Source organism: Alternaria hordeiaustralica, assembly GCF_023758085.1.
Source record: "Alternaria hordeiaustralica strain BMP 2776 chromosome Unknown scaffold_10, whole genome shotgun sequence".
NCBI classification, from domain to species: domain Eukaryota; kingdom Fungi; phylum Ascomycota; class Dothideomycetes; order Pleosporales; family Pleosporaceae; genus Alternaria; species Alternaria hordeiaustralica.
This window is the reverse complement of record NW_026056782.1, coordinates 845,698-871,572: the sequence shown is the minus strand read 5'-3', so window position 1 is coordinate 871,572 and position 25,875 is coordinate 845,698. Positions and strand designations below refer to the sequence as shown.

Here is a 25,875-nt window from a genome sequence, read left to right as displayed (position 1 = left end):
AACCATATAGTGTATGCGTTGGTACAAGTCTTCAATCAGATCCTTTCACATCTCCACCTACCTCTACCCCTCCTCAAGGCAACCCCCTCCCACTATTAACCGCATCCGCCAACATACTAGTCCCGGGCCTATTCTCCGCATACCGCTCATAACTATCCAAATAAAGCTCATCCGTACTCGTCGTCATCTTCACGCTCCTCTCCGCCTCAATCGCATCAATCCACCTCTTCCACCTACTCCCTTCTTCCGCCTCAGGCCACCCCCTATACGGACCCAACACGCGCCTTAACCGCAGAACCCAGGGCGCTATCTGCACATCCACGAAGGAGATGTGCGGACCAAGAAAGAAAGGCCCGGTAGCATCCGCGGCATCAACGAGTTTCCCGATCTGATCCCTCAGTTCCTTCGCGTGAGACACTTGCTCGCCAGCGTCTTGACACTGAAGTAATTTATAAAACCACGGTATAACATTCCGATTTACATGGTCGGCCCAAAGACGCGAGGTAGCACGCGTTTGCGCATCAGGCGGCAGGAGGTGGGGTCCAGCTTGCAGGTCCTCGAGATACTCCATTATAACGGTTGATTCATGGGTCGACCATGTAGGGCCGTGGCGCAGGGCGGGGACGAGACCGCGCGGGTTGACGTCGAGGAGGGATTGAGGTTTCTTGTAGGGGTCGACTTCGATGTATTGGTAGGGGATTTGCTTGTGTTCTAGGGATATCCAGACGCGTTGGACGAAGGGGCTGGTGGGGGGTTAGTTAGTTGAATGTGGGAGGTGGAGTTGGGGAGGTATGGCTTACCAGAATGCGCTGCCGTATAATTTTAGGTCATCTTCTTTGGAGTGGTTCTTGACTGTTATCAAGGCATTGCCGGTGGCTTTTTTGTGGTACGTTTTCTTGGATGGATCTCCGCCCTGGTTGGTGTCGGTCATTTTGGATCGAATGGTCTCACTACTGATTCGCAAAGACGGTGTTTGGAATGAAGAAAGGGTTGAACAGAATGTAGTCTTTGAGATGATGGAAGGACGAGTGCAGGGATATGGTAAAAAGCAGGGCAATGTGCGAAGTTTACAGGAAGAACTCATGGACAATGTCGGAAACTTAGGATCAGCTAAGAACCAAGCAAGCTGTCTTAAATGACTGCAGCTTGAGCGATGGGCATAGTCGGTGTTCCAAGCATGCATCAAAATGACGTATGCGCTTGATCTGCGGGCAGTGTGGATCGCCATTGCATATCATCATGGCTAGATGGGTCGGTGGAACGGGAGAGCGGAGTATGAGATCAAGGAAAGAAGTGAAGCTTACCTGCGATCTCTTCCTGTCGTCTTTGTCGATTTTGGCCTGCCACCTAATGACACTATTCTTCTTCACACGGTCACTCTCCTCAAGCGAATGCTTATGTGGTCCGGCAACGCCATCGCCTTTGCCATTCCCGCCATTTCCATTCACCCTCTGGAATGTATAGAACTTCTTTGACGGAGCGCCGGACGAAGGAGCGTACTCTGGCATGTTCATGGCTGGCTGAGCGCTCATGTTCGGAGGCATATCCCAACCCCCAGCCGGTTGTTGCGGCAGTAGCGGCTGCTGCCCAAAGAACTGCGGGTTCTGATTCTGACCCGTCCGATTGGGGTTCAGCGGCATAGTCGCTGCTACCGGGCTCGGCGGATCGTTCTCTGTGCCAGGTGGTCGTCGACCAAGTTGTTCCTCGTACTCCCGTCGATCGAAGAACTCGGTGATCTTGATCTTGACATCGCACAGATCCCGCTCTCTTGCGACCCTCTTCCTCTTCTTCTTGTCTGGATCTGTGGACTTCTTGGTACCGGGTGGGCGCCCTTTGAGTCGACAATCCCAGTAGTGTGATACGAAGCGTTTGCGTTTATGCCGCTGGGTCGAGCGATGCGAGTAGACGTTGTCGATGTGAGGGAAGTAAGTTTGGAACCTGAGACGGAAGTCAGCGCATACTTTTGAGTAGCCAGGGAGTCGTCATACTGCTCTTCAGTCAGAGTGATCATGTCGTCAACATGAAACAGTCTCTCTCTCCATTCTTCCAAGTCTGGTGGATTGGATATGAGCTTCAAACCCTGGAACTGGCCATGGTTGGACAACGGAGTGTCGTCGCTATCGAAGGATCAGTAGGGGGCGCTTTATCGCTACGCTCAAGCCAACGTACCCATCCTGGCTCTCCTGCTTATGCAGCAGAGGTGCTGGTTCTACATGGCGTGGCAGTGGCTGCGGCGCTGCGAGTATTGGCGGTGCAGGCGGCGGGAGAGGAAGTTGCTGGACCGGTCGTTGTACCGTCTGAGAGGATGCGTGATACTGTTGCGCGTGTTCTTGAAGCGGGGGAGGGGGCGCGTTCATGAATCGCGGACTCGTGCCATGCTGATAGCCCGCCGGCTGGAATGGCGGGTACGGCCCTGAAGGCGGGAGCGCATGTTGCTCGAAATGTACGGGCAGCGCATGCGACGGTGGTTGTTGGTGCGATGGCCCGCTCAGGGCGTACTGCTGTTGGTATACATCGCTCGTGTGGAGGTTCTGCAGCTCGGGCAAGACCTGATTGTGGGGATATAGCGTTCCGTCGGGCGACTGGTGTAGCGTCTGGAGAGCGCCAGGGTGCAGTGACCGGAGCTGCTGGAGGACAGGCGAGGAGGCCTGTTGCATGATGGCGCCGGTGTTGGACGCTGCTTTAGCCCAAGCCGTTTTCGTGAAAGATGCAGGTCCACCGTCGATCCGGTATCCGAGTAGTTAGGGTTGGCGAGGATTACAGGTGTAGACACATTCAGCATGGAGAGCACCTGTATTGATGTCGCGAACGCGTGTTGATTACTTCTTTGTCTGATTCAGCACTCTATGTGGCAATGGTCGCTCCGCACATGCTTAGGAGAGCTTTCAGCCGCCTAGCTGAGCAGCGTCTGTTTGAACATCAACGCTTTTGCGGCACTTCCAACTTTTGGCATCGGAACACATGGGCAAACGCTAGAAATGCCCCTTCACATAATCATCGTGGTCCTTCCATCTAAAAGATCAAATCCAGTCCCGTCAAAGGGACCGCTAACCCGCAACGCCATGCCCATGCCGTGACGAAGAGAAGCATAATCATGAAATACAGCCACGTCTACCAAATCTACTCTCCAGGAAGAAGGTTGCTCTTGACAGCAAACATCTTGGAAGTGACGCCTGCCGTGAAACCGTCCACCTGCCTCGAGTATTGCTCCACCTGTCTTGAGTTGAGGAGCGTCTCCAGTCGGCTGGGTTCCTGGGGCAGCTTGAACAGCCTCTGCCACTCGTCTTCGGGGAGGAGAGGTTGCTTTGAGGCTGTGCGCGCCGCGTTCTCAGCCTTGCGCTTTTGCTGCCATGCAGTGATCTTGGTCTGCTCACGAGCGAGCGAACGCTGGTAGTACTGGTAGTTGTTGATCTCTGTGTGGTGGTTCTCGATGCTCTCAAGAAGCAAGTCGCACGTCTTCTCGAGGAAGGGGTCGATGGAGAGGTCGAGCGAGTCGTAGTTGGGGAAGAGCGGTGCCTGGGGGGTGTTTGGGTCCTGCTGCAAAGCGGCTAGGTTGGGAGGGAACTTGAGCTCCTGCTTGGGCGCGTCGGAAGGTAGCTGGTGGAGAAGCGAGGTGAGGAGGTGGGAGTTGCGGATGGTGACTGGAAGCTCGACTAGGATGTCGTGGTATCGGAGACCACTCTTCTGGAGGCTGGGATTGTCAGTTTCCACCTTTATGTAGAGTCGTTTATACATACCTCTCAGTGGTGAACTTGCCCTCCTTGTATGCTGTCACGAAAGAAGGCGAGAGCCTGTATGCGCGCAGGTTCAGGGTACCCTGAGAACTCCTGCTCACGTCGTAGATCAAAGCGACGGTCCTCTCGTTTGGCTGACTCTGGTAGAAGTACTGGTTCTCGATCGTGTTCAGGTTGACGAAGTTGCCCATGCTTGTGCTTGTGTACCAGCCGACGTTGTTCGCGTCCACGTTGACCTCTCGGAGGAACTTGATCATCTCGTTTCCGTATGCGATATTCTGCTTGGCGCGGGGAGCACCAGCGGCGAGGTTTGCGACGGTATCGTTTTGGCCATCGGTCTGCGCGGCAGCAGAGACTTCGGGGAAGGGGAACGAGTTTGTGATTTCTAGGACGCCGTTCTTCTCCATGCCGACAATGCTTCCGGTCGCGAGCGAGGGGAACGACTTGCCGCTTGCGGTAGCGATCTTAATCGCGACCTGAGGACTATAGTCAGTCTCTCATAGCTACACCAGGCTTCTATAACGGCTTGTCTCCAGCACAATGGCGGGGCGCACAGTGGGGTACTGGCGCTGCACTTTTCCTACGTACCAGGGCGTCGATCTGCACTGTCTTGAACAGCGCATCTTTCTGGGTGTCCGCCATCGTGAAGTCGTCGAAAAGGTCGGGGTTAACGTTCGGCGGGGGTAGAAGGCGATAGGCGTGCGTCGTTGTCAGGAAGCAGATTTCGGGCTCCAGTGACTCTGCCAAGATTCACCTCGCTTACAGCACGCTAGCCACATCGGACTAGCTCAGCAGTAGGCCCGGTCAGCTACCTCTGCTTGGAATGAAGATAGCCGTGGACGCGACTCCCTGATATTGATAATAAGGCCGAAACCCTATACACTGTCACTATTATATAGGTTCCGACTCATCCGCTGCATAAGGGACAGCTCACAACTCCAGTCCATCTCAACACCAACATCGAAGCCAACAACATGCCCTACAACAAGTACGGAGAGAAGATGCGACATCGTTTTGACCCGTCTGAAGACATTTGTTACTCTTCCATTCCCCGTCCTGAACTCGTTTTCTACAATCCCGACACGAAATTCTCTCAACTGCGCATGAAGATCATGTCCAAGCCAAACCCTATTCCGGACGATGCGAGTCTAGTAGTCTTCATTGACGGCGCGTGTCGCAACAACGGCCGACCGACAGCGCGGGCTTCATACGGCGTCTACTTCGGTCCTGACTCTCCTTTCAACACATGGGGTCTACTTGACGAGTCTCAACCTCAAACGAGCACGCGTGCAGAGATCGAAGCTTTGATTCAAGCGCTTCTCAGCATTTGTGTAATCATGCACTTTGATCGGACACTCTGTCGCATCAGAATTGCGACCGACTCAAGCTTCTTAGTCAAAGCTCTGAGCCAGTGGATGGAGGGCTGGATGGAGCGTGGCGGGGTCGGCTCCAATGGTAGTCAAGTCGCGCACTTCAAGATCATGAAACAGTTGTACGATGAGCTGAATAGCTGGGAAGATAAAGACGAATGGGGTGTTAGAGAGATACAGCTCTGGCATGTACCAAGGGAAATGAACCGAGAAGCAGATGCATTAGCGAACAAGGCTCTCGATGAAGCATGAGCTGTACACAAACAAGTAGTACTAATAACTGTTGATGCTTATGCCAATGCAGTACAAACAACAACGCCCTACGCAAATGCAGTGGTATCCAAGAGAACGTGCTAAATGTGAATGCAGCAATCCCTCCTCCTTTCCATCCAAAACGCCATCTCTTATCAAGCCATATCCTGATCCGAAGCACCTTTGCCTGCTTCGGTGTTTCCAGGAGGCTCCAATTTCTGTTCCTCCTTCGCTTCCTCATCTTTGATCTCCACGACTTCGGTAGAGACACACGGGGCTCCTGTCTCGACAGCTTGTTTCCTCTTTTGGTTGTTGTATGGGTTCCATCGGGGTACCACGGGTTGTCGCTGGGGTTTGCGATTATTTGCTTTCGGGTTCTTCGCAATCGACCCATCGTCCATGCGCATCCACTCCGTATCCTCGTTATCAATATGATCCGAGATCTCTGCATCGTTCTCATCTTCCCAGATCATCAGATTGGTCCCGTTAATCTCAATTGAGCGGCCTCCGGTGCGTGGAACGAAGAAGACGTCCGGCCCAGCCTTGCTGAAGTCTTGCTCCCATGTTTCTTTCTGCTGTAGCTTGAGGATATAGTCCATGGGCAATGCATATAGAACATTGTCGTCCTTGTCGTAAAGTTCCTTGAGCGGGTAGTCCAGACAAGCGAGCCCGAATTTGCAGTCGATCCGGCTAGACAGAGGGTGTATGCGCCCACCAAAGATCTTGAGTTCGAAAGCGATTCCACTCTCCGTCCACATATTGTCGCCAAAGAAAACTTCAGGTTCGGAGAGCAGTGGGTGGTCGTGATGCGGCCCAGATACTTCACAGAAGTGTGCAACTTCATGGGCCAGACATGTAGCAAGGAACATGTTATATCGCAGTACCATCGCCGGCTCCCGATATCGTAGCAAACTGAGCTTCTTTGCAGTGGTATAGAAATCCGAATGGAGGCAGATGCGACTCGTATGGCACTTGTGATTGATCTTCCGCATCAAACCGTTCTTGTAATCTTTGACGAGACCCATCGATGCATATGCAGTCTCTGGTGGTAGAGGATCGTGGTGGAAGTAGAAGTGGACAGTGTCGATCTGATTATCCAAAAAGTTCTTGAATGTTGCGTGGTGCTCTTCAGACCATGCTACGTCCTCTTTGATGCGAAAACAAGGCTGACCATATGCGGCAGATGTCTCCTCGCAGGCCTCCCTCTTGCCAAATACCAGAGTGTGCCAGAAGTGAGCGGTGGCCTGAGATGTCAAGAGCAAGGTGGCTAGTTGCAAAGCCGGTTTCAAGACCTCGTAGATTCCATCCGGACATCCGTGCCAATTATCCAGACGGAAGATAGGATGTATCTCGTTGTCTAGCGTGCAGACAGGTGCGGGGACGTCCTTTCCAAATGCTACAGCTTGTTTCTTGATCAATTCGACTGGATCAAAACCAAGCCTGACGGGCTTCTTCTTGGTCGCGTCTTTGCGATGTCCGAGTAACCTGCGGTACTTCTCTAGCGCCTTGCGATCCTCTATCTGAGCGAGATGGTGATTTATCGAGATGCTGAGCTGCAGCCCGAAGTCCTTGGGTACTTCGATCGTCGAAGGAGTGAACGAAAGAGACTTCTGATAATTCAAGACGTCCGGCAAATCATGAACCAGCTTGTCAATGCATTCATCCATAATCTTCCCCTCTTTGAGCTTGTGTAGGAGCACTGCGTTCTCGCCACGATCTTCGGCCTGCAGATCACCATCTCCACCACCAGGTAGAAGATGACGCATCTTTCTTGACAGAGTTGGGGGCGGTCCGCATTCTGGAGGTGGAGTATTCGATTCCGTAGGCGTCCAGTCCATGCTGTCCGGATCTTGCTCCTGGAAGGCGGCTTCTGGTACATCGCCATCGTCATCGACTGTGCCTTCCTCATTGAGCTGAACATCTTGATTCAGACGTTCTTCGATGAGTTGCGTCGTATGCACCATGGCCTCATACGCCTTCCGATATCTAAAAGGGTCCATTCTGGCGGGCGTCAGTATCCTGGAAGGGTTGGGCCGAGGTGGTTGCAAATTCGATCCAGCTTGCGCTCAAACGTGGCAGAAGCGAAAGTGGTGGAATTAGGTAGCAGTCACGTCGAAGATGATCCAATCATGGGGCTGCCTTGTTGTTCTGCACCAGTGCGTTGCGTGGCTGCATCAGTCGAGGAACAATGTCTCTTCCTACGTGCCCTGAATGGATATGTCGCGCACTTCGATCCCGACTGAGTCGCAGGGAGGAGGCAAAGTGTCCAACACCTGCCATCTCACCGAGCTTGGCTATGCAGCGTAGGTGTGGATGTTTCGGCTGCTTAGAGGGAAGTCTGGAGTGGGGTATTCTTACTAAGTCGACGAAGCGGTCAACACCCGCTAAGCGATAGAAAGGGGTCTATCCAAAAATTAAAGCTAAATGATGGAAAATGAGGGTAGCGTTGAGTTCGTGTATCAGCGAAGAGAACGAACGGTGTGCCTGGATGAGCTGTTTACGCGCTAGCTTCTATGGGCGCCAAGGAATTACGCCGCTAGCTTTTCGTCACCGGTTGACGCACGTCACACTCCTGAACGGCATCTCATCGTCATTCCAGCCATGACAGCGTTGTCGCATCAACATCGCCGTCAGCTCCGGACGTTCCGCAGATGGTGATTATGGCCACCAATGCTACGAGCCACCCGGGCCACTCACATCACGCAGAAGTGCACGAGCGATGTGCTGCTGTCGCGACCCTGCCCAGGTATCCAGACCGTGACAACGACGAAAGTCCTAGAGGAATGCCGTATAGCTGACTAGAGATTGCTTTGGTGACTTGATCTTGCCATTTCTCATGGATCCCAGACGACGTGCAAAGGCTGATCGAATCGACGGGAAAGCGCGCCGAGCTTACAGCCGACCGCGAAGCATATGAGCCAGCTGTGTCGGCTAAGAGAAGTCGACTTGGAATTTTAATTGAGAAAAACGAAGCCGGACGCTTTCATACCTGCAGTGGTGCGCTCCCACGGAAACTGCACTCTCTAGTGTTCAGATACGATGACTGCCTTACCAGCTATACGAGCTCTTCTTCGATCTCGACATCACAACCCACCTACAACGATCATCACCAAGCGCACAGGAAACCCCAAGTGCTTGTGTGCCATGGTCGCATATTCAGACCAAGAAGTTGAGTGCTTCATATTCTGCGTCTGACGAGAGGATACAGTCTTTGCTCCAACCTTCGCGATACTCATGCGAAGGCGTCATGGAGAACTATACAGTCTGAGGCTTTATGCTCCAATCTTGGCCTTCGCAAGGGGCCGCGTGGGTGCATCGCAGCAACATTGAGCGACCGCGGTCCGTGGGCTGGGTAGTGGGGCGGTCGTATTGCTGTTGGGGTGTTGCCGTCCGCAAGAACTACATGGTATGGAGCTTTGAATCGGATACCTTTTGCATATGCACAATCGTTGAGAAGGTAAGGAACGTAGTAACCTGTAAACAGACAATCGGAGAGCGCCGACGCGGAGCATGACGCACGTCCTTCGCTTTCGGATGGTTAAGAGCGCTGGGCGCTCCCTATTGGACGCTTCAAATTTAGATACCCATGCCGGGGTTTTTCATTCTCCGCCTCATGCCTCTCCACACAACTCCGCGCTAGGATCCAGATTTGGGGGCGAAAGCAATCAACTCGGTGCGTTTCTGAACGCGCCGAGTCAGAAATCACCGACGGCATTGCATGATCACGATAAAACAACGTCAAGAACCATGGGATGAAAATTAGCCACGAAGATCACCATATCAAGAATGCTTTCGGGAGTTGCACTAATCACAGAAGCCGGATCTGGTACGTTTTCTTGTTGCTATCTTTGCATTTTTATGGCTTGCACAAAGTTTGTAGCAAAGGAGATAGAAGGCTAATACTACGTTGCAGGCTTCGGCCAAAGCGCCGCATACTCGCTGGCCCGCAATGGTGTTCAACAATTTGCTCTTGTCGACACCAACGAGGCTGGACTGCAAGAGACAACGCAGACGCTAGCATCGCAGTACAAGGTGACAGACGTGCTGAGTGTCTCCACTCCATGCAGTACGGAAGAGTCCGTCGAGGCTGTCGTTCAACAAGCCGCGTCACGCTTCGCTCGTATCGATTTCGTCATTCTGAATGCCGGTTTCGGTGGGCCCATGGGCGGCAGTCCCGACACGGCACCCGCCGCATTCGATACCCACCTCAAAGAACACGTGACTGGTGTCTGGCTCTGGCATCGGGCCGGGATACGGCAAATGCTGCGGCAGGAGCCGCGCGACTCGCGATATGGCCGTGGCAGTATCGTGCATGTCTGCTCAGTGCATGCCTTTGCCGCTTCACCCCCTCAAGTCGCTGCTGGTGCATATGTAGCGGGTCGACATGCTATCCTCGGTCTGACACGCTCTGAGGGCGTGCTGTATGCACCCCAGCAGATACGTATCAATGCGCTCTGCCCTGGGTACATCATGTCGCCGCTCATCGCGTCCTCGGAACAGACCAAGGCTTTCATCGATAACCTCGTGCGAGAGCGTGTGCCTGCAGGCCGGCTTGGAGATGCTGAAGAGGTTGCCGATGCTGTTGTGTTCTTGGCTGGGCCCATGAGCAGCTACATGTTTGGTCAGTCATTGGTACTGGATGGGTATGTATTGTTCAATCTTTACGTGAGAAACCATGAAGCGCTGACTGGTGATAGGGGCTATTTGGCTCAGTGAGGAGCCACGATGCTGTAGGATAATAGGAGATAATACATACGTACCTCAACTTCTTGTCGCGAAGACGAACATCATACCGAGAGCATGTGAAATGCTTTCTCCCAATGGTTCAACACATTATTCTTGGGTATAGTGCTAACACAGATTGCTTGCCGCACCGTTGCTCAGCAGTGAGCGCGCTTTGAGACGGCCGATACATGCGCGCACTAGACTGAGATTTGCGCGGACGAGGTCAAGACAAGCTGGCGCAAAAGCCGCTTTCCCGTTGGGCGTTCCATTCGCCCCTTTATCGGGAGAAGATGCGGTAGACGACGAGGATCCAGATGTGACGAGGGCGGCTTCGAGAGAGCCTAAGACGGCTGAGAAGCCTGTCAGGCGCAACGTCATCAATTCGTTGCTGAGCGCATCGGCTTCGTCGGCAGCGAGATCGTAGTTGCCGAGGGAAAACTTCCAAGGCTGATTGGCATGCGGGCTCTCGACAGTGTTGTTGGTGTTGGGCGGGGGTGTACCTGTAGTCGTGGTGTTGCCGTTGCTGGAATCCGTGGATGCTTCTGCGACGGCCTCTTCATGAAGGTGCCATAATCGACACAGCCAGTCGACCAGATGAGCGCACAAGATGGTGACGGCAGTAAGTGGGAGTCGTTGTTGGCGGCATCTTTCGCAGCTCAGCACGGCGAGACATGGTCGTTCTGCCTCGGAGGTGACTTGGAATGCGGTTTCGAGTGGTACTTGTGACGACGTGGTGTATTCTTCAACGCGCGCGAGCGTTCGCAAAGCGAGAAAAGCACAACCACAGTCAACGCGATGCATCTTTGTCTGGTCGTTCGAGTATCGTGGAAACAGTCCTGACGGTATAGTCGTGAGAGTTACAGTATATTATACTTGCGATTCCTCTCATTCGTGACAGTATCATCGTGAGAGTTACATCTTATGGCGTCACCTTCGCATGGGAGCCCTGTCACTGTCGGGTGTCGGATGTCACCTAGCGAGCTCGGTGTGTTCTGAGTCAAGATCCCGAGGGGGTGGGTACCCGTCAGCCCAGTAAGATACAGTGCTTATCCTCAGGTAGCGGTACTATATCGATGACTCGATAAGGTATAGCATCGTTCAAACGCTCAACACCAATAATGCGCCGAAGATCTTGGATGGTACCGGGCTGACTGTGTTCGGAAGTACAAACAACGTAGAAGAACTGATTATTTGCACCACCCCGTCACCCCATCACCCCATCATCCAAAACTTTCGCAGACTTGACCTGAGAGCTGAGAATCTTACATACCCTCGCATTGTACTCACCCAACATGGCTCCTTACGATAGTCCCGCAATTGCCGCAGGCTCCACCGTCCTTGTAACAGGGGCCAACGGTTTTGTTGGCGCTCACGTCACAGACCAGCTTCTACAGCAAGGCTACAAGGTGCGAGGCACAGTCCGCGACGCCAGCAAGCACCAATGGCTCGCAGATCGTTTCTCGCAGCAGTATGGCGATAACAAGTTTGAACTCGTGACTGTCAAGGACATGAGAGAGCCCGGCGCGTTCGACGACGCGGTGTCAGGTATTCCCACCGCCTAAACACAACACCGTTTCATCACTGACGAGTCTTACCGTCTAGGTGTCTCCGGTATTGTGCACGTTGCCTCAGTACGGGACATGGGTGTCACACCAGACCAATTGCTCCGAACCACCGTGGCCGGAACTCTGGGTTGTTTGGAGGCCGCAGCCAAAGAGCCCAGTGTGAAGCGCTTCGTGCTGACGTCGTCTTCAGCTGCGGTCCGCTCTCTGCAAGCATACCGAGGGACTGACACAGTGTCTGCGGATGAGTATGACGAGCAGACGCTGGCCCTGTCCAAGAACATTCCAGATTCGCTTCCACCGATGCATAAGTTCATGATCGCGTACTTTGCTTCCAAGGTCGCGGCCGAACAGGCATTCTGGGAGTGGATCAAGAACAACAAGCCGCACTTCTCTGCCAACGCAGTGCTGCCTTGCACTATCTACGGCAGTCCGCTAGACGTGGCCCACCAGGGCTTTCCGTCTACAGCGCGTATTCCGCTCCAGATCCTGGATGGCGATACCGACTCCATCAAGCATGTACAGCGTTGTATGTGACCCCTGCTCTTTCCAAATATGCAGCGCAAACAACAGTTAACACTAGCGCAGTCTACTATGTCCACGTCCAGGACGTCGCTCGTCTTCATGTTGCCGGCTTGATCAACCCAGCCGTCAACGACGAACGCATCTTTGCTTACGCTTCGTCTTACTCAATCAACGAGTTCTTTGACATGTTTGCGAAAGCTGTCCCAGGTTACAAGCCGCGAGACAAGCTCGAGGGTCTAGATTTCCCGTTGGCGGAGATCGGACCGCGAGCTAGAGCTGAAGCACTGTTGAAGGAACTTGGCCGGCCGGGGTTCATGGGGCTGGAGGAGACGATTACTGATAGCGTGAAGACACGTATCAATGCTTCTTCGTAGCTTTAGCGGACGACAATCGAATAGTGTACTGCAGCTCGCACTTGAATGCCAGATGAAGAAGGCGAAGCAACGGATCTTGCCGAGTGCCTTCGTATCCTCACTAATGCTTGCACGTGTGCAACGCGTTGATAAGGCGATGACGCGAGACCCGGGTTTGCTCCGAACAAAAAGAGGCTGTTGCAGAAGGTACCCAGATACCTAGGTACTCACGATACTGTACTGTGCAAGCGATCGATGAGGCTCTCGCACTTGGAGTCGTCCCCTGACCCACTCGGGCCGAAATCTCCAAGCGGGGCACTACGCTCTTTTCGGCTACCACTGTGCACGTGCCGTGAACTCCGAGCTTCCAGCGGCTGCCCGCACGGGACCTGCCTTTTCTCCTGTCACTTCAGCGGTGTCGCAGATTGAGCGGCAAACATCCCATCAACGTCTACATCCGATTCATCAACCGGCGGCCTTGCAATAGCCAATAGGACAGGGCAGATTTTATGGCAACAGAAACACGCCAATTTGCACGAAGTAGACACCAGATTCGGACCAGAAACAAAAGAGATCAGATTACTTCATACAAGGATGGAACCCCACCGCTTTTCCTTCGTACACTAACAAGACAAAACGCCGTCTCCACCAGAATTACTATCTGAAAAGATCATTCGCTCATGAAGACTCCTCCTTCGCCTCCTCCGCCAACGCCTCGCGCATCGACTTGCTGTTGGGGTCGAAGTAGGGCTTCTCTCCAATACCGCACACGCGGTATCCGAAGCGGTTGCCGTGATCGTCGTAGTCCATGGTCGCGTTGTGCACCATGCTGCGGTTATCCCAGATGGCCATGTCGTTTGGACCTTGCCACCTGAAGCGGCACTGCAGATCGTGGTTGCGGAGTACCATGTCCATCAGCCAGTTCAGGATCATGTCGCTCTCTGGCTGAGTCAGGCCGTTGATGGATTCAGGCTGTTGAAGTGTCTGGTTAGTGGATGTATGGCTTGAATGCTGGAGCGAGACGTACGTATGCACCAATGGAGAAGACACTCTTCCATCCGGTGACGGGGTTTGTGCGGATGACCGGGTGTACGGCCTTCAGAGGGTTGCCGGTGTTCTCAGGATGGCCACGTGCCTCTGTGTAGACCTGGAGCTTCGAGTTCTTGATGATCCGTTCGAAGACTGCCGAGAGACTTGTTAGAGGGCACGAAGTTCGCTAGCAGCTGGCAGGCTTACATGGTGCGGTGTAGTTTGCCGTCTTCCCTTCAAGCATCTTGCGCATGGGCTCGCTAATGCGGTCATAGACCTCATATCCAGATGCCCACAATGTGTCTCCTCCACAGGTGGGTAGCTCCACAAGTCTCAAGCATGTGTAGTCGGAAGGCACTTGCTCGGACTGGATGTCGCTGTGCCACGACTCAAGCGCCTGTCTTACATTTCCTAGGTCACGAGGTACGGCCTTGCCGTGGGCCATGATTCGCTGACGGGAGTTGATGGTGCTGATGTGCAGGTCGTTGCCACCCATCGGGGTGTTAGGGTTGAGTACGGGGTGTATGTGCAGGGTCGACTCCTTCGGCTTTCCCACTAGCTCACCCATACGTTGGATGAGCTGCTTCTGGAGATCGTTGGTCATGTCGTTCTGGTTGCGGAAGAAGACGACTCCGCGTCGTGCGACTAGAGAGAACACACCCGTCAGCTCTGTCTTCTCGAAGGGACCAGTCTGTACGCTTACTCGTGATGGCGAGGTCTCTGAGAAGCTCATCCGAGTTGGGTGCGTTGAGCATCTGAACGAGATTCGCCTCTGGGAACTCGGTGCCCACTGTAGGCGTCACCAAGAACTGCTTCAAAGGCTTGAGTACGCCCTTCAGTTTTTGTGGCTTCGGGAACGGCGTTTCTTGAGCATATCCTCGGCGCAGGCATGGTGAACGAGCTGGTTGCAGTGCGGCGAGACGGAGCGCTGGCGCAGCGCGGCAAAGCAAGGTACTGGCGGTTCTCGACATGGTGACTGATGAGGTAGCTACTGACTGAAAGCAGAGGATAATGAGAAGCAAACGACGATTAATTCTATGAAAGCAGTCTAGCTACTGTAATAATAGATGCCATGGAACCCCATCTGGACTCGGATAACCGAAGAGACCGAAAAGTCGGCGCATTTTGCTTACTCTACTGTGGTAGCCGGGGCATATGTTCGATGTGGTACGAGCTATGAACCACGATCACCAACATATCAAATCACACAGCTGTCTCGAAGACGTCATCGTTTCTGCCTTATATCCATGCATACTTCACCCAGGGTGCTGCTTTACCTAGGTAGGCTTAACTTTGTACTCGCAATCTGGGAAATACCGCGAGTACAGTATCTCTAGTCTACAATCCACGTGCGGACAGCATGGGAGAGCGAGCCTCATCGGTGATGCACGAAGACCCACAGTGGCCGGTTGCGTGTCGTGGCTCGGAGCATTTGTGGAACTTCGGGCCGAGCCCACTGCGGGATATTTTGAGTACCTGAACAGCGAGTACACACCCGATAGTCCACCACCGGCAGTTGCGATCGCGTACCATGCCAACGTTTTCGTTACTCACCGAAGGCTCAATCGCTGGATCGAATCGATCAAAGATGGCACTACACTACTTCGGCCGGCCTTCTCAAACACCGAGAATGGCATAGTATGCTGAAGCTGGATCTTGTGTTTTCGGCAGTTCGCGTGCGTTCAAGAGGTGTCGTTTCTGTCCATAGGCATATACTCTCCGTGCAACTTGAAGGTTTTATCCTGGAACTTACAGACTTTGCACGGGATTAAGCTTCATAACCTCTTTCTTTCTCCTTTCCAGCCACATTCCAGAGAATACAACATCACTTAGCAGCTATGGCAAAAAAACTAGCTGTTATCACCGGTGCGACTGGCAACCAAGGCGGTTCCATCGCTCGCGGGTTGCTCAAGTCTGGTGACTGGCAGATCCGCGCAGTGACTAGGAATCCGAGCGGAGAGAAGGCCCAGAAGCTTGCTGCCGAGGGCATGGAGGTTGTTCAAGGAAGTTATGACGATGAAGAGTCTGTTAGGAAAGCCTTCACAGTGAGTCTTCATTGTCGTCGCTGATGTCATGATCAAGAACTGACATGGAGGAAGGGCGCACAAGCCATCTTCGCGGTGACTCAGTGGTGGGAACCTTTCTTCAAAGGGGCCAGCCAGTCTGAGGCCGGTGAGATCGAGAAGCGCGATGGCATCATGCTCGCGAGATTGGCAGCTGAAGTAAAGACATTGGAGCATTACATCTGGAGCACACTCCCTGCGGCAGACGAAATCACCAAAGGCAAATTCCCTGTTCCTCACTTCGACTACAAAGCCAAGGTCGACGATCATATCCGGAAGAACATGCCAGAGCTGGCGGCTAAGACCACCTTCCTCATGTTTGGCTTCTATCCGTCCAATTTCGCTTTCTTCCCCATGTTGAAGCCACAGCCAGTGGTAAGTGATCATCTTTACCATACGGCTTATTAACATGACTAACAAATGTGCGGTAGGCCAGTGCGCCGGGGAAATACGTTTGGATGGTCCCGTCAACTCCATCCACCGTTTACCCCATGGCCGGTGACATGGCCAAAGACCCAGGTGTTTGGGCGCGCCAAATCTTGGCGAACCCCAAGTTGACGCATGGTAAATACGCCGGTGTCTGCACCGAGGTCCTGTCCCTTGGAGAGGCACTCTCGCAGTGGGAAGAAGTCTCGGGCAAGAAAGGCGTATACGTGGAGTGTAAGCCAGAAGTTATCGGTAGTTTGTTCGGCCTGGCCGGAGAAGAGGCTGTCACAGGAGTTGTGTTTGGCGAGGCAGTGACGGACTGGTTTGGGCATGTTAAGGAACAGGGTCTTTTCATTACCAAGGAGCAGTTGGGTATATCGCCGGATGAGGTTTCCAACTTCAAGCAAGCTCTTGAGGCGGTAAAACCATTTTTGGGCTAAGCGATAGTTGTATTTCAGCTTCTTAACTACACTCCTGTTCACGCGATCCACATTTGGCAGGCTTTCATTCACATGAGGATGAGTAGAATCGCAGAAGGTGTGAGTACTCCGCGGTTAATTCGCATAAGTGTTTACAAGACTGGCTTACGTACGAAGCACAGGCCAGCCAGAACAGAGCTCAGCACCAACGTCTCCTATGTGCATCCCCTTTAACGTTGTCCGGAAAGTGAAGCAACATAGCAAATGCAGACACGGTAGTCAGTTCGAGTCGGCTATTCCCGTTCACTGAGGTGAGACGCCAAGTCGTACTGTCGGAAAGTGGTGGGCGATGTCTACCTCCACATCCAGAATATCCTTTCCTTGAGGAAGCCTCCACGTGATTCAGGTGAAGAAGACCAACAGTTCGAAGCCCTGCGATCGAAAGTGCGAGAAGAGTTGAACCGGTCCGTTTCGAATGGGTTGATCAGAGCGCCTTCGCCTCCTAAAACAATGAGTCTCCACTACCCACGCAACGAGCGGGTCCTCGGAAAATCATCAACATCCAAAGCAGGTTCACGTACCCTGAACATGCGAGTCGAACATTGGGCCCCTGTGTGTATGCGCTGGTATGAACGACGAGGCTGTGGGTGCAGCCGAAAACGGCCCTTTGTATATATTCCCCTTCGCCCGCCAGTCTCCACGAGAGCCTGCTCGTGCACCCAATTGGCTCAACGTACCGAAACTTCGGCCCGAACTCTGTGAGGCTTTGGCAACTGTATATCTTATCTCTGAGAAGCTCTTGATGCAACCGAACAAGGCCCTTCTCAGAACACCCTCCCCGTTCGCAAGTCTCCACGCGATGCTGCCAAGTTGAAAGAACGAAGCACGAGCGCTATCTAGCGGTACGGCCCTTCAGAGTGCGTTAATTTCGATAGTGTTAGGTAACGTGGGATGTATGATGACTTTTCATACGACGACGTTGCTCTGTTGAACTCTGCAGTAGTCTTTTGGTCGTCGACGAAAGCGCCAGGGTAGTGGAGAATCGGTACCCGATCTGGATGCATGCTGCAACCCCGGTGATGAGCCGAGCGACACTGTTGCATGCATCGCCTCGAGCCATACCATATCCCAGGCATATGATATGCATTGATTTGGACGCATACGACATATGTCCCGAGGACGTTGGAGGCTACACCGTTTTTCGTGCTGACATGTATGACATGCATCGTTCCGAGCCGTGCTTTAGTGTAACCACGATCAGCTCTCGCTATGTTCTTACAATACCAGTACAATGGTACGACCCAAAAGGCTTATGTATAAGCCGGAAGTGAGAGCCCGTCTTACTTACTATGTAAAGAAACAGGCGAGCCCTGGAGTGTATGTCGGATGTGGGCCACCCGCAAGGGTCTGTTGCAGCTAAGCCGATTGGGAGGCTTAGTTCACGTAAGGTAGTAACGCTTAGGGTCTATCCGAAGTCACCCCAGATCGCGAGATCTTACCTGAAAGGTGTATCCACACACACAAAGCTTTTGCATACCATCACAGTACCAAGGCAGTTCGAGGTAGTCTCAGCGCGTACGTGTTATCAGCTGAAACCGATCCGAAGTCCCTCCAGATCAACAGCTCTTAGCGGCCCCACCCAGGATACTCTGGTCTGATAGTATGGCCGGTATATGTATCGCAACATCGCTATCGCCTTCTGGCTACCGAAACAAGCGTCAACGTTGAATAAAGTATGCAAGACACCGATTCCAGCGCCAAGAGCAGCGCGCCAGCGCCAAAACCCACCAAGTACCGCCTTGCCTGTGATAGCTGTCAACACTCCAAGATCCGATGTGATCAAGAGCGGCCGAAATGTCGCAGATGTGCGAAGAAAGGCATAGAGTGCGTCTACAGCCCGGCGCGACGAGCTGGGCGACCGCGCACTCGCAACAACAGCAAGAGCTCCACCGGCATCACGACCAGCGCAACTGCGAGCCAGAAAGGGTATCTGACGCCCATGACTGAGACTGGCATCGCCATCCCAACCTCAGGTGAGGTGTCGCCATTTGCCCCATTCAGCCTGGCATCCACCTCAGAGAACTGCTCCAGCTCCAGTTCCAGCTCCGACTCCAGCACATCCACCATTCCCGGCATGGCGCAATCTACGGAATTATCGAGCCCCGATCGGATGGAATTCTCGCCATATCGACATTCAGACGACGACTTCCTGCAAGGCCTGCCAGATTTCATCGGTTCGCAATGTGGCACACCCAAGCAAACAGCCAATTGCTATTACCCAATGTCTCCCGATTTCCACATTGCTCCCGAGCTTCTCGACATGGGGTTCTGTGGAGCGCCATGGGAGCAGCAGCAACGAGAGCATGAACAACACCAGTCCGATCCTTCGACCATGCTTCTTGCCGAAGGGCTGCCGTACTTTGGTTTGCTGACCCCAGATGGTCATCAGCCATGCTATCATCCGGATCAGCAATATGCGGACACACCAATGCCGACCACAAGTAGCAAAGGCTTCGATAACTGCAGCTACGTGGTCCCTCCACAGCAGCAAACACATCCACAATTCCCGCAGCCCTCAGACGACATCTCTCTTTCGCCCAGGTCATGCAACTGCGTGCCGACCCTCCTTGATCACCTATCTACATCCTCGTATCCGCCCTCCTCCTCACCCATCGCCTCCACCTCAGCCGCGCTCTCCACATCGAGAATGCTCATAACCTGCTGTTGCAACACGATGGCGTGCCCGAACGCATGTTCAACGCGCCCTTCGACCGCGCTTGTCATCTGTGAGGCGATCGACCGAGCACTGGTCTCGCTCAAATTGGGCGGCACTTCCCTCTGGACACCGTCGCTGGCGTCCTCACCAAGTTGCGACAGTAGCGCATCTTCACCACCATCTTCGTCATTATCGTCGTCAAGTACAGCGGGTGGGACTTCAGTGATAGACGAGGAGCACGAGCCGCTACGCTGCGGAACACTGCCGATCAGGGGCGCCGACCGGCGGGCCGTAGTGCGGGTGCTACTAGTGAAGCGAGTGTTGGAGGCCCAGCGGGTCCTGGAACGCCTAAGGGATGCCTTATTGTCGGGTCTACTAGTTGATGGGGAGACCGCGGTGAAGAACCCTCTTTTGGCCTTGTGTGCGGATGTTGCGGGGGAGTTTGCGACGAAGGTGGCGGAAAGGGTGGAGACTGTAAAGCTACAGATGTAATGGGTAAAGACTGGCGCATGGAGTATAGGCGTCATTGGCCTGTGACAGGGCGGGCCACAGCGATAGGATCTCATTTAGTTGTCGATAGTTCATTAAGCGATCGCGTTTCGTGGCCTTCGTGCCATCTTTCATCAGATCAACACGACTACTGCTTCTTCTTCAGTCCACAAGTGCACTATCTCCTACGTCCATAGGCTGCTTTCCCTCCTGAGGACGTCCTGCGGGGCTAGAACGTATGCATAGACGTGACGATAAGCCCTGATTGCTTCACGGGTTTCGTGGGTGAGACGCAAGATAGTCCTCCATAGGTCGATGGCTCGGTTTGTTTTCTCTTTCGGGGGTTACTATCAGCCAAACGACAACAGGTAGCGCGGTGTTTTCGAGTCCAGATCTTCAAACAGTCGTCACTACTAAACCACGTTACCACTCCCCCGGTACGAAGATCTCGGCCACCGATGATACGAACGACTCTCAATGATTCACAATGTACCGAAGAAGCACAGGCAATGTCGATATGTGTCTGTGCTGGCAAAGTACGTATAACTTCACAGTTCCTGGTCGCAGAGTCTTGTATCTCATCATTAACGACCTCTACACCAACTCATCAGTGAAGAGTTTACGACCATGTCTGCCATTCCGTTTCTGTCTGAACCTTCAGATGCAGCTTATGACGAAAATGTCGAAGCCGACAACATCCTTGATGCCCTCGAGACTCTGGCCGCCGGCCACATCCCCGCCTCTCTTTACAAAGACGAGGAAAAGCGACTTCGATTTCTCGAAGCTGCCAGGATGGCCTCTCTCAAGCTCGAGCAACCATGGGACACTATGCAGCGGCTGATCTTTTGCGCACTGCCACCCAACATGGTGCAAGTGGGCATCGATCTGGGGTTGTGGAGACTCCTTGCTGCGCGGCAGGGTACGGCGATGAGCGTGAGTCAATTGGCTGCCGAGTTGGGCGCTGAGGAGGCACTGCTAGTGCGAGTGCTACGATATGCAGCAACGCAGTGGATGGTGGAGCAAGTCGGAGTGGAGACGTACCGGGCCACAAACATCACGCGATACCTAGCCATGTCAGGGCTTGAATCCGTGATCTTCCATGTGTGAGTACCACTGGACCTTGATTCTGAGGCTTGTAACTAATTTACTTTGCAGAACGGAGAGGAATATCGCAACGTACAATGCGATACCAAAGTGGATGGCGGACAATGGCTACAAGCAACCGCTGGACAACAAGCATCTTCCGTTCAACTTGGGCAAGAACACGGACCTGCACTTCTTTGAGTGGCTATCGCAGCGACCCCGTCATCAACAAGCCTTCAACGAGTACATGTCGTTTCAGCGAGTGGGGCAGAAGAGCTGGCTCGACGTGTTTCCGCTCGAGAAGTACGTGCACGGCTCCACTACGGGAGATAACCACCGAACTCTCTTCGTGGACGTCGGTGGCGGATACGGACACCAGGCTAGGGAGGTATTGAGGAGATTTCCCCAGCTGCAGGGACGTGTTGTGCTACAAGACACACACGCCGCGGCCATCGATTCTGCTAAAAGCATTGAGGGACTGAAGGTTGTCCACCATGACTTCACACAGCCGCAGCCAGTCAAGGGAGCGTGCGTCTACTACCTACGCAACATCTTGCATGACTGGCCTGATCAGGCCTGCTACAACATCCTTTCTCAACTCAAGGACGCTCTTGCTCCTGACTCAGTCATCTTGCTGGACGAGCTTGTTCTCCAGGACGAGGGCGCGCACTGGTACGGCGCATCGTTTGATTTGCTGATGATGGCCAATTATGGGGCACAAGAGAGGTCATTGGCTAAGTGGGATCGTATTCTGAAGGAAGTTGGGCTGGAACGGAAGATGTTCGTGCCGTACAGCATGCAGGGAGATGGCGTTCAGGTAGTCGGGGCTCGAACGGCGGTGCATGAGAAGTTGTGAATGTATCTTTTAGCGATTTCTGGTTGGTGTTTATTGACACGAGAACGGTTGTATGCATTGTCGCCCCATGATGTGGAGCTGGTCAGGCCGGGATGCCCAATGAGAGTTTCGGTGCTTCTTCGCCAAGACATCTCCGTATCGATAAGCTCTCCACAAACTTGTTCCGATAGCCGGAACGTCTTTCCGAAACTGCACGCCGGCAAACGCCATCTGGGTAGTGACGACCATGGACGATAGTTGCTTGTGAAATCGATCATCGGCACGTTAGCTCGTATTCCATCTCAACCCGTGGCGACGGCGTGAGGGCAAAGAGACGTTACCCCAACCACGGCCGCGCGAGCTGCGATATTCGGTGGATTTTGGTCTACCCCGGATTCCGACTTGCTGAATTGGTCCGCGAATCGCGACACCCTCGCGATCTAGCCCTGGAGACATGGGGCTTTGCACAGTGATGTGCAGCTTGTATGTAAGCTAACAAGTGCCCCATACTTTTGGTCATTGTACAACTGTAGTCGCAATATCGTGCGCGCAATACTCATCTCACACACCTATCGTTCGCCATTACCACCATGTCAAGCAACTTCAAGATTGAGCCATTGATCCACCCTTCGGGAAAGACTTGCAAGGTACGAGTTGATTCCATGCATCAGCACGCTTTTTGCTTTCAGTCGCTGACATCATTCCTCTTAGTTTGGAGCCGTCGTCACTGGTCTCGACCTGAACAAGTTCACGGACGAGACGGTAGCACAGCTGCAGAAAGCCACCTGGGAGCACAAGCTCCTCATCATCAAAGGCCAACATGACCTGGAACCGAAGCGTGGCTGGGAGCTGCTCCAGAAGCTCGACCCGGACTCTTGCAAGATAGACAACACTACCTTCGCTCGCGCGTTCTATCCCAAGGATGGTATAGTGGTAAGTCCAGCGACAGAACTTTCGCCACTGCAAAGTACGACGGAGCGCTGATGGATGATCAGGCAGCAATCAACTATGTCGAAGTTCCTGACGCGGGCGCCTTTGTCTTCATCGGCAAAGGCCCCCAAGACGACCCGCGCTACGGCAAGCCAGGCCTGAACATGGGCGCTACCAACTTCAACCAATACTACTGCAAGCCGCTTGCGGACGAAGACTTCGAGGCCGGAAAGACTCGCTTCCACTGGTGGCACGTGGACGGCACCTACTGGAAATACGATCCCCCAACCTTCACCATGCTTCGACCCATCAAGTTCCCTACAGAGGGCAAGGCGACACAGACGGTGGAATGGGCCGACGGCTCAGGTCAGAGCATGGAAGTCAAGCCAGGACGCACGGCGTTCGTAGACGTCGAGCAGCTGTATGAGTCGCTGAGCGACGAGGAGAAGCAGATGGTGGACCACAGCTGGGTTGAGTACATGTACTGGCCGTACGAGAAGATCAAGGGCTGCCGCGGTGCGCCAAATGGTCTGGGTGTAGCGAGCGAGGGTAGGGAGTTGCCAGACGAGGAGGTGGAGGCGCATGAGGAGGGAAGTAAGGAGTGGCAGAAAAAGGTATGCCTGCCTATACAACAGACTCAAGGGATCTGGTGCTAACACCGTTGTAGCTCCCGCTGGTATGGGTCAACCCCGTCACTGGCAAGAAGTCGTTCCAATGCCAGCACAACCTCGCCCGCCGGTTATTCATCCGTAAGGGTCCGAACGACACTCCGAAGGTCATCGACGACTTGGGCGAAGTTAGGAAGTTCCTTGACAGCTTCCAAGGGCGGATGATCAAGCCTGAGCACATCTGGGTCGGACCAGAGGAAGAGCAGGATTTGCTTCTCTTCCAGAACTACGGTCTCTTCCACACAAAGATCGATTACCCAGCAAGTTGGGGTGTCAGGACGGTGCACCAGGGTTGGTTGCCTGGCGGTAAGCCGCCCGCTGGGCCTGTGCCGATTCCAGAGCTTTAGATAGAGCCTGTGGTGCCCATACGTAGTTGCTCAAACCAAGAGGTTCTTCAAGCATTGTTGATCGCGTCCCTTCTCCCAATGCCCAGTGTGATGTCTTCCAGCGAGTACGTCATGCCTCTTCATCTCGTCCCTCACATCGCAACACCTATTCCGCCGAATGGTTCGTCGCGTCCGATGCGGTCCGATCGAGGGCCTTCGTGCCGGCCAGGGTATGCGTTGGGTGACGCATGTTTACGGTCCGAACGGCGCTATAGTGGGAGGTGTCGTCATTATTCGGATACATCCTTGATCGCGCGTGTCACGCCCGTCGCGCTGGGAAGGAGTGATGGGTACTTCCCACGTTCCTGCCAGACGCCAGCCACGTTGACGGCCCGTGGCGCGCGTTCCGACGCCAAGGCGCTAACTCTGTTCCGTCTCCATACAGCTCTCAGCGCCCACAGCGGCCTCCCCGATCAACAACAATGACCATTCGTCACGCTCTCTGTGACTGACTGCGGCTGTGTACCTTGGAGCGATGCGTATCTAGGGACGGCGGTGATAGACAGCATTTTGCTGCTTGGTCAATAAGTCGCATCACTTATCATACGCTATTGAATGAAAGTTGTTGAGCCCTTGAATTCGATCGTTTGGGTCAAAGTACATTCTTCTCTCTATACAGAAGCTATCGATCACTTCAAAGCACATATCCTGTTATGAAATTTCATCCTTTCCACATTCTGCCCAGAAATCCTTCATGTCATCGAATACCAGATTCGTAAGTTCGTTATGTTCGCGAAGTCTCTGTTTCGAGAGCACTTCTTCATGTGGGTGTTGAACGCATTGCGGGAGCTGCAAGCAGCTAGCCGTCGCATACTCACATCCTCGCCATCACCAGCTCGCCGATCAGACCAGTCACCAAGACCCCACTGACCCACCACTGGCTGTAGACGAAAAAGTCCTTACACCTGGCTGGGTTCCAGACGTCGAGCCGAGCCAACATGAAAAAGGCAGCAAAGGAAGACACAGCGGCGCTAGCCATGAACGGACCGCGCATCAGACCACCACAGGTCACGGTTGCCCACAAGAAGGCAGCCATCGCGCTCGCGATGGACAGCAGGAACACTTTGGGGTAGTGGCGCACGGCTATAGCCAGCGATCCCACCCCTGCGTTCAGGTCATCTCTGATGTCCTGGAAAGCGTAGACAGTATCGTAGGTGATGTTGAAAAGGGACTGGCAGGCCCACATGGCGAGGAGAGCCTTGCTGCGATCCTCCACATCGAGCTTGTTTGCCGAGCTTGTTGGGTATGGTCCATCAACGACAGCGGCATCGACCAAGTAGACGGCCCAGCCCACACCACCGCCCAGGCAGAGTTGTGGGAAGTTGCTGAAGCGTTTCATGAAGGGGTAGACGAGGGCGAGGAAGGTGATCCAAACGGCGTGTTCACTCGCGCGGGCGGGTAAGGTAGCGTTGATCAGGACATGGCGCGATGCGACGAGGAAAAGGGTTGTGGCGAGCGCTTCTGGCGTGGTGATGGCACCGCGGGCGAGCGGCCTCTTCTTGCAGCGCTCGACTTGCCGGTCAAGGTCTTGGTCGACTGTGTCGTTCCAGGCGCAGCCGAAGCTACGGAGGATCAGGACATCGAGCATGAAGATGCCGCTCAGCTTGGCCCAATCGGCTGGGCCGAGGGCTGTTGGGTTGTGTAAGTTGACCGAGTAGAGGAAGCCGATGAAGTAGGGAAAGGCCGCGCCCAACAGTCCAGCGGGCTTGGTGAACCGCGTGAGCTCGAGGTATGGGCGTAAGGAAGTCTTTCGTGGGACATCTTTGGATCGTGACCCGATGACCGTCAGTCTGGGAGGTGCGGTCTCCACGAGGGTCTGAGTTTGCGTTTGCTGGGTCGACATGTTGCTTGTAGCTCAACTACGATGCGCAGGTCTCGAAAGAAAGTAATGCAGAAGACAAGACTCAGAACGAGTGGCCTCTAGAAGTTTCACCACCTCGACAGCAAAGCAGTTCTTAAGCTGTAGAGTTTTTGCACGCTGTCAGGCTCTCTGACTTGTGCTGCCCAATCATATTGGCCGCGTTTTCCATACACCACCTACCCAACTCGTTTTGCAAGGCTTATCGGAGAGTTTGCGGGTCTATCGGTACATTTATCGTGGAAGTATGGAGCACAGAGAGTAGCCAAAGACACTTCGTATCTCTGCTGCACGATTCGCTTCACCTACCTGTGAACCGGACGCTGATTGAGCTGACATCTAAACTCTTACTCGTCCTCGGAGCGCCCCTACCCGCCGTGACGTATGGATCCGGATGTAAGGAGGCTTTCCTGAGGAGATTCTCCTGTCTGGGGCCGAACGCTAGCCACTTT

The 25,875-nt window shown here is 53.7% G+C and overlaps 11 protein-coding genes across 11 annotated transcripts; 6 read left to right on the top strand and 5 right to left on the bottom strand.

Moving 5' to 3' along the window:
- Window positions 1-73: 73 nt before the first annotated feature.
- Window positions 74-2,657, bottom strand: J4E84_005872 (uncharacterized protein; the record flags this gene model as incomplete). The annotated part of the gene is made up of 5 exons (XM_049388464.1): window positions 74-743; window positions 801-913; window positions 1,305-1,938; window positions 1,989-2,117; window positions 2,170-2,657. 5 exons carry the CDS (start codon window positions 2,655-2,657, stop codon window positions 74-76), a joined length of 2,034 nt encoding a protein of 677 aa, XP_049244009.1.
- Window positions 2,658-3,120: 463 nt separating this feature from the next.
- On the bottom strand, window positions 3,121-4,376 carry J4E84_005871 (uncharacterized protein; the record flags this gene model as incomplete). The annotated part of the gene is made up of 3 exons (XM_049388463.1): window positions 3,121-3,691; window positions 3,738-4,210; window positions 4,323-4,376. 3 exons carry the CDS (start codon window positions 4,374-4,376, stop codon window positions 3,121-3,123), a joined length of 1,098 nt encoding a protein of 365 aa, XP_049244008.1.
- Window positions 4,377-4,708: 332 nt separating this feature from the next.
- On the top strand, window positions 4,709-5,356 carry J4E84_005870 (uncharacterized protein; the record flags this gene model as incomplete). The annotated part of the gene is made up of 1 exon (XM_049388462.1): window positions 4,709-5,356. The coding sequence occupies one exon, from the start codon at window positions 4,709-4,711 to the stop codon at window positions 5,354-5,356; it is 648 nt and encodes a 215-aa protein (XP_049244007.1).
- Window positions 5,357-5,511: 155 nt separating this feature from the next.
- Window positions 5,512-7,356, bottom strand: J4E84_005869 (uncharacterized protein; the record flags this gene model as incomplete). The annotated part of the gene is made up of 1 exon (XM_049388461.1): window positions 5,512-7,356. The coding sequence occupies one exon, from the start codon at window positions 7,354-7,356 to the stop codon at window positions 5,512-5,514; it is 1,845 nt and encodes a 614-aa protein (XP_049244006.1).
- Window positions 7,357-9,142: 1,786 nt separating this feature from the next.
- Window positions 9,143-10,072, top strand: J4E84_005868 (uncharacterized protein; the record flags this gene model as incomplete). The annotated part of the gene is made up of 2 exons (XM_049388460.1): window positions 9,143-9,182; window positions 9,270-10,072. The coding sequence occupies 2 exons, from the start codon at window positions 9,143-9,145 to the stop codon at window positions 10,070-10,072; spliced, it is 843 nt and encodes a 280-aa protein (XP_049244005.1).
- A 1,301-nt stretch (window positions 10,073-11,373) lies between these two features.
- J4E84_005867 (uncharacterized protein) lies at window positions 11,374-12,542 on the top strand (the record flags this gene model as incomplete). Its single annotated transcript, XM_049388459.1, has 3 exons — window positions 11,374-11,626; window positions 11,684-12,172; window positions 12,232-12,542. The coding sequence occupies 3 exons, from the start codon at window positions 11,374-11,376 to the stop codon at window positions 12,540-12,542; spliced, it is 1,053 nt and encodes a 350-aa protein (XP_049244004.1).
- A 657-nt stretch (window positions 12,543-13,199) lies between these two features.
- On the bottom strand, window positions 13,200-14,521 carry J4E84_005866 (uncharacterized protein; the record flags this gene model as incomplete). The annotated part of the gene is made up of 4 exons (XM_049388458.1): window positions 13,200-13,493; window positions 13,549-13,703; window positions 13,758-14,195; window positions 14,254-14,521. 4 exons carry the CDS (start codon window positions 14,519-14,521, stop codon window positions 13,200-13,202), a joined length of 1,155 nt encoding a protein of 384 aa, XP_049244003.1.
- An 867-nt stretch (window positions 14,522-15,388) lies between these two features.
- J4E84_005865 (uncharacterized protein) lies at window positions 15,389-16,479 on the top strand (the record flags this gene model as incomplete). The annotated part of the gene is made up of 3 exons (XM_049388457.1): window positions 15,389-15,595; window positions 15,650-15,988; window positions 16,045-16,479. 3 exons carry the CDS (start codon window positions 15,389-15,391, stop codon window positions 16,477-16,479), a joined length of 981 nt encoding a protein of 326 aa, XP_049244002.1.
- A 3,811-nt stretch (window positions 16,480-20,290) lies between these two features.
- On the top strand, window positions 20,291-21,602 carry J4E84_005864 (uncharacterized protein; the record flags this gene model as incomplete). The annotated part of the gene is made up of 2 exons (XM_049388456.1): window positions 20,291-20,766; window positions 20,819-21,602. The coding sequence occupies 2 exons, from the start codon at window positions 20,291-20,293 to the stop codon at window positions 21,600-21,602; spliced, it is 1,260 nt and encodes a 419-aa protein (XP_049244001.1).
- Window positions 21,603-22,171: 569 nt separating this feature from the next.
- Window positions 22,172-23,526, top strand: J4E84_005863 (uncharacterized protein; the record flags this gene model as incomplete). Its single annotated transcript, XM_049388455.1, has 4 exons — window positions 22,172-22,228; window positions 22,293-22,514; window positions 22,577-23,125; window positions 23,179-23,526. The coding sequence occupies 4 exons, from the start codon at window positions 22,172-22,174 to the stop codon at window positions 23,524-23,526; spliced, it is 1,176 nt and encodes a 391-aa protein (XP_049244000.1).
- An 853-nt stretch (window positions 23,527-24,379) lies between these two features.
- Window positions 24,380-25,408, bottom strand: J4E84_005862 (uncharacterized protein; the record flags this gene model as incomplete). Its single annotated transcript, XM_049388454.1, has 1 exon — window positions 24,380-25,408. One exon carries the CDS (start codon window positions 25,406-25,408, stop codon window positions 24,380-24,382), a length of 1,029 nt encoding a protein of 342 aa, XP_049243999.1.
- Between the last annotated feature and the right edge of the window lie 467 nt (window positions 25,409-25,875).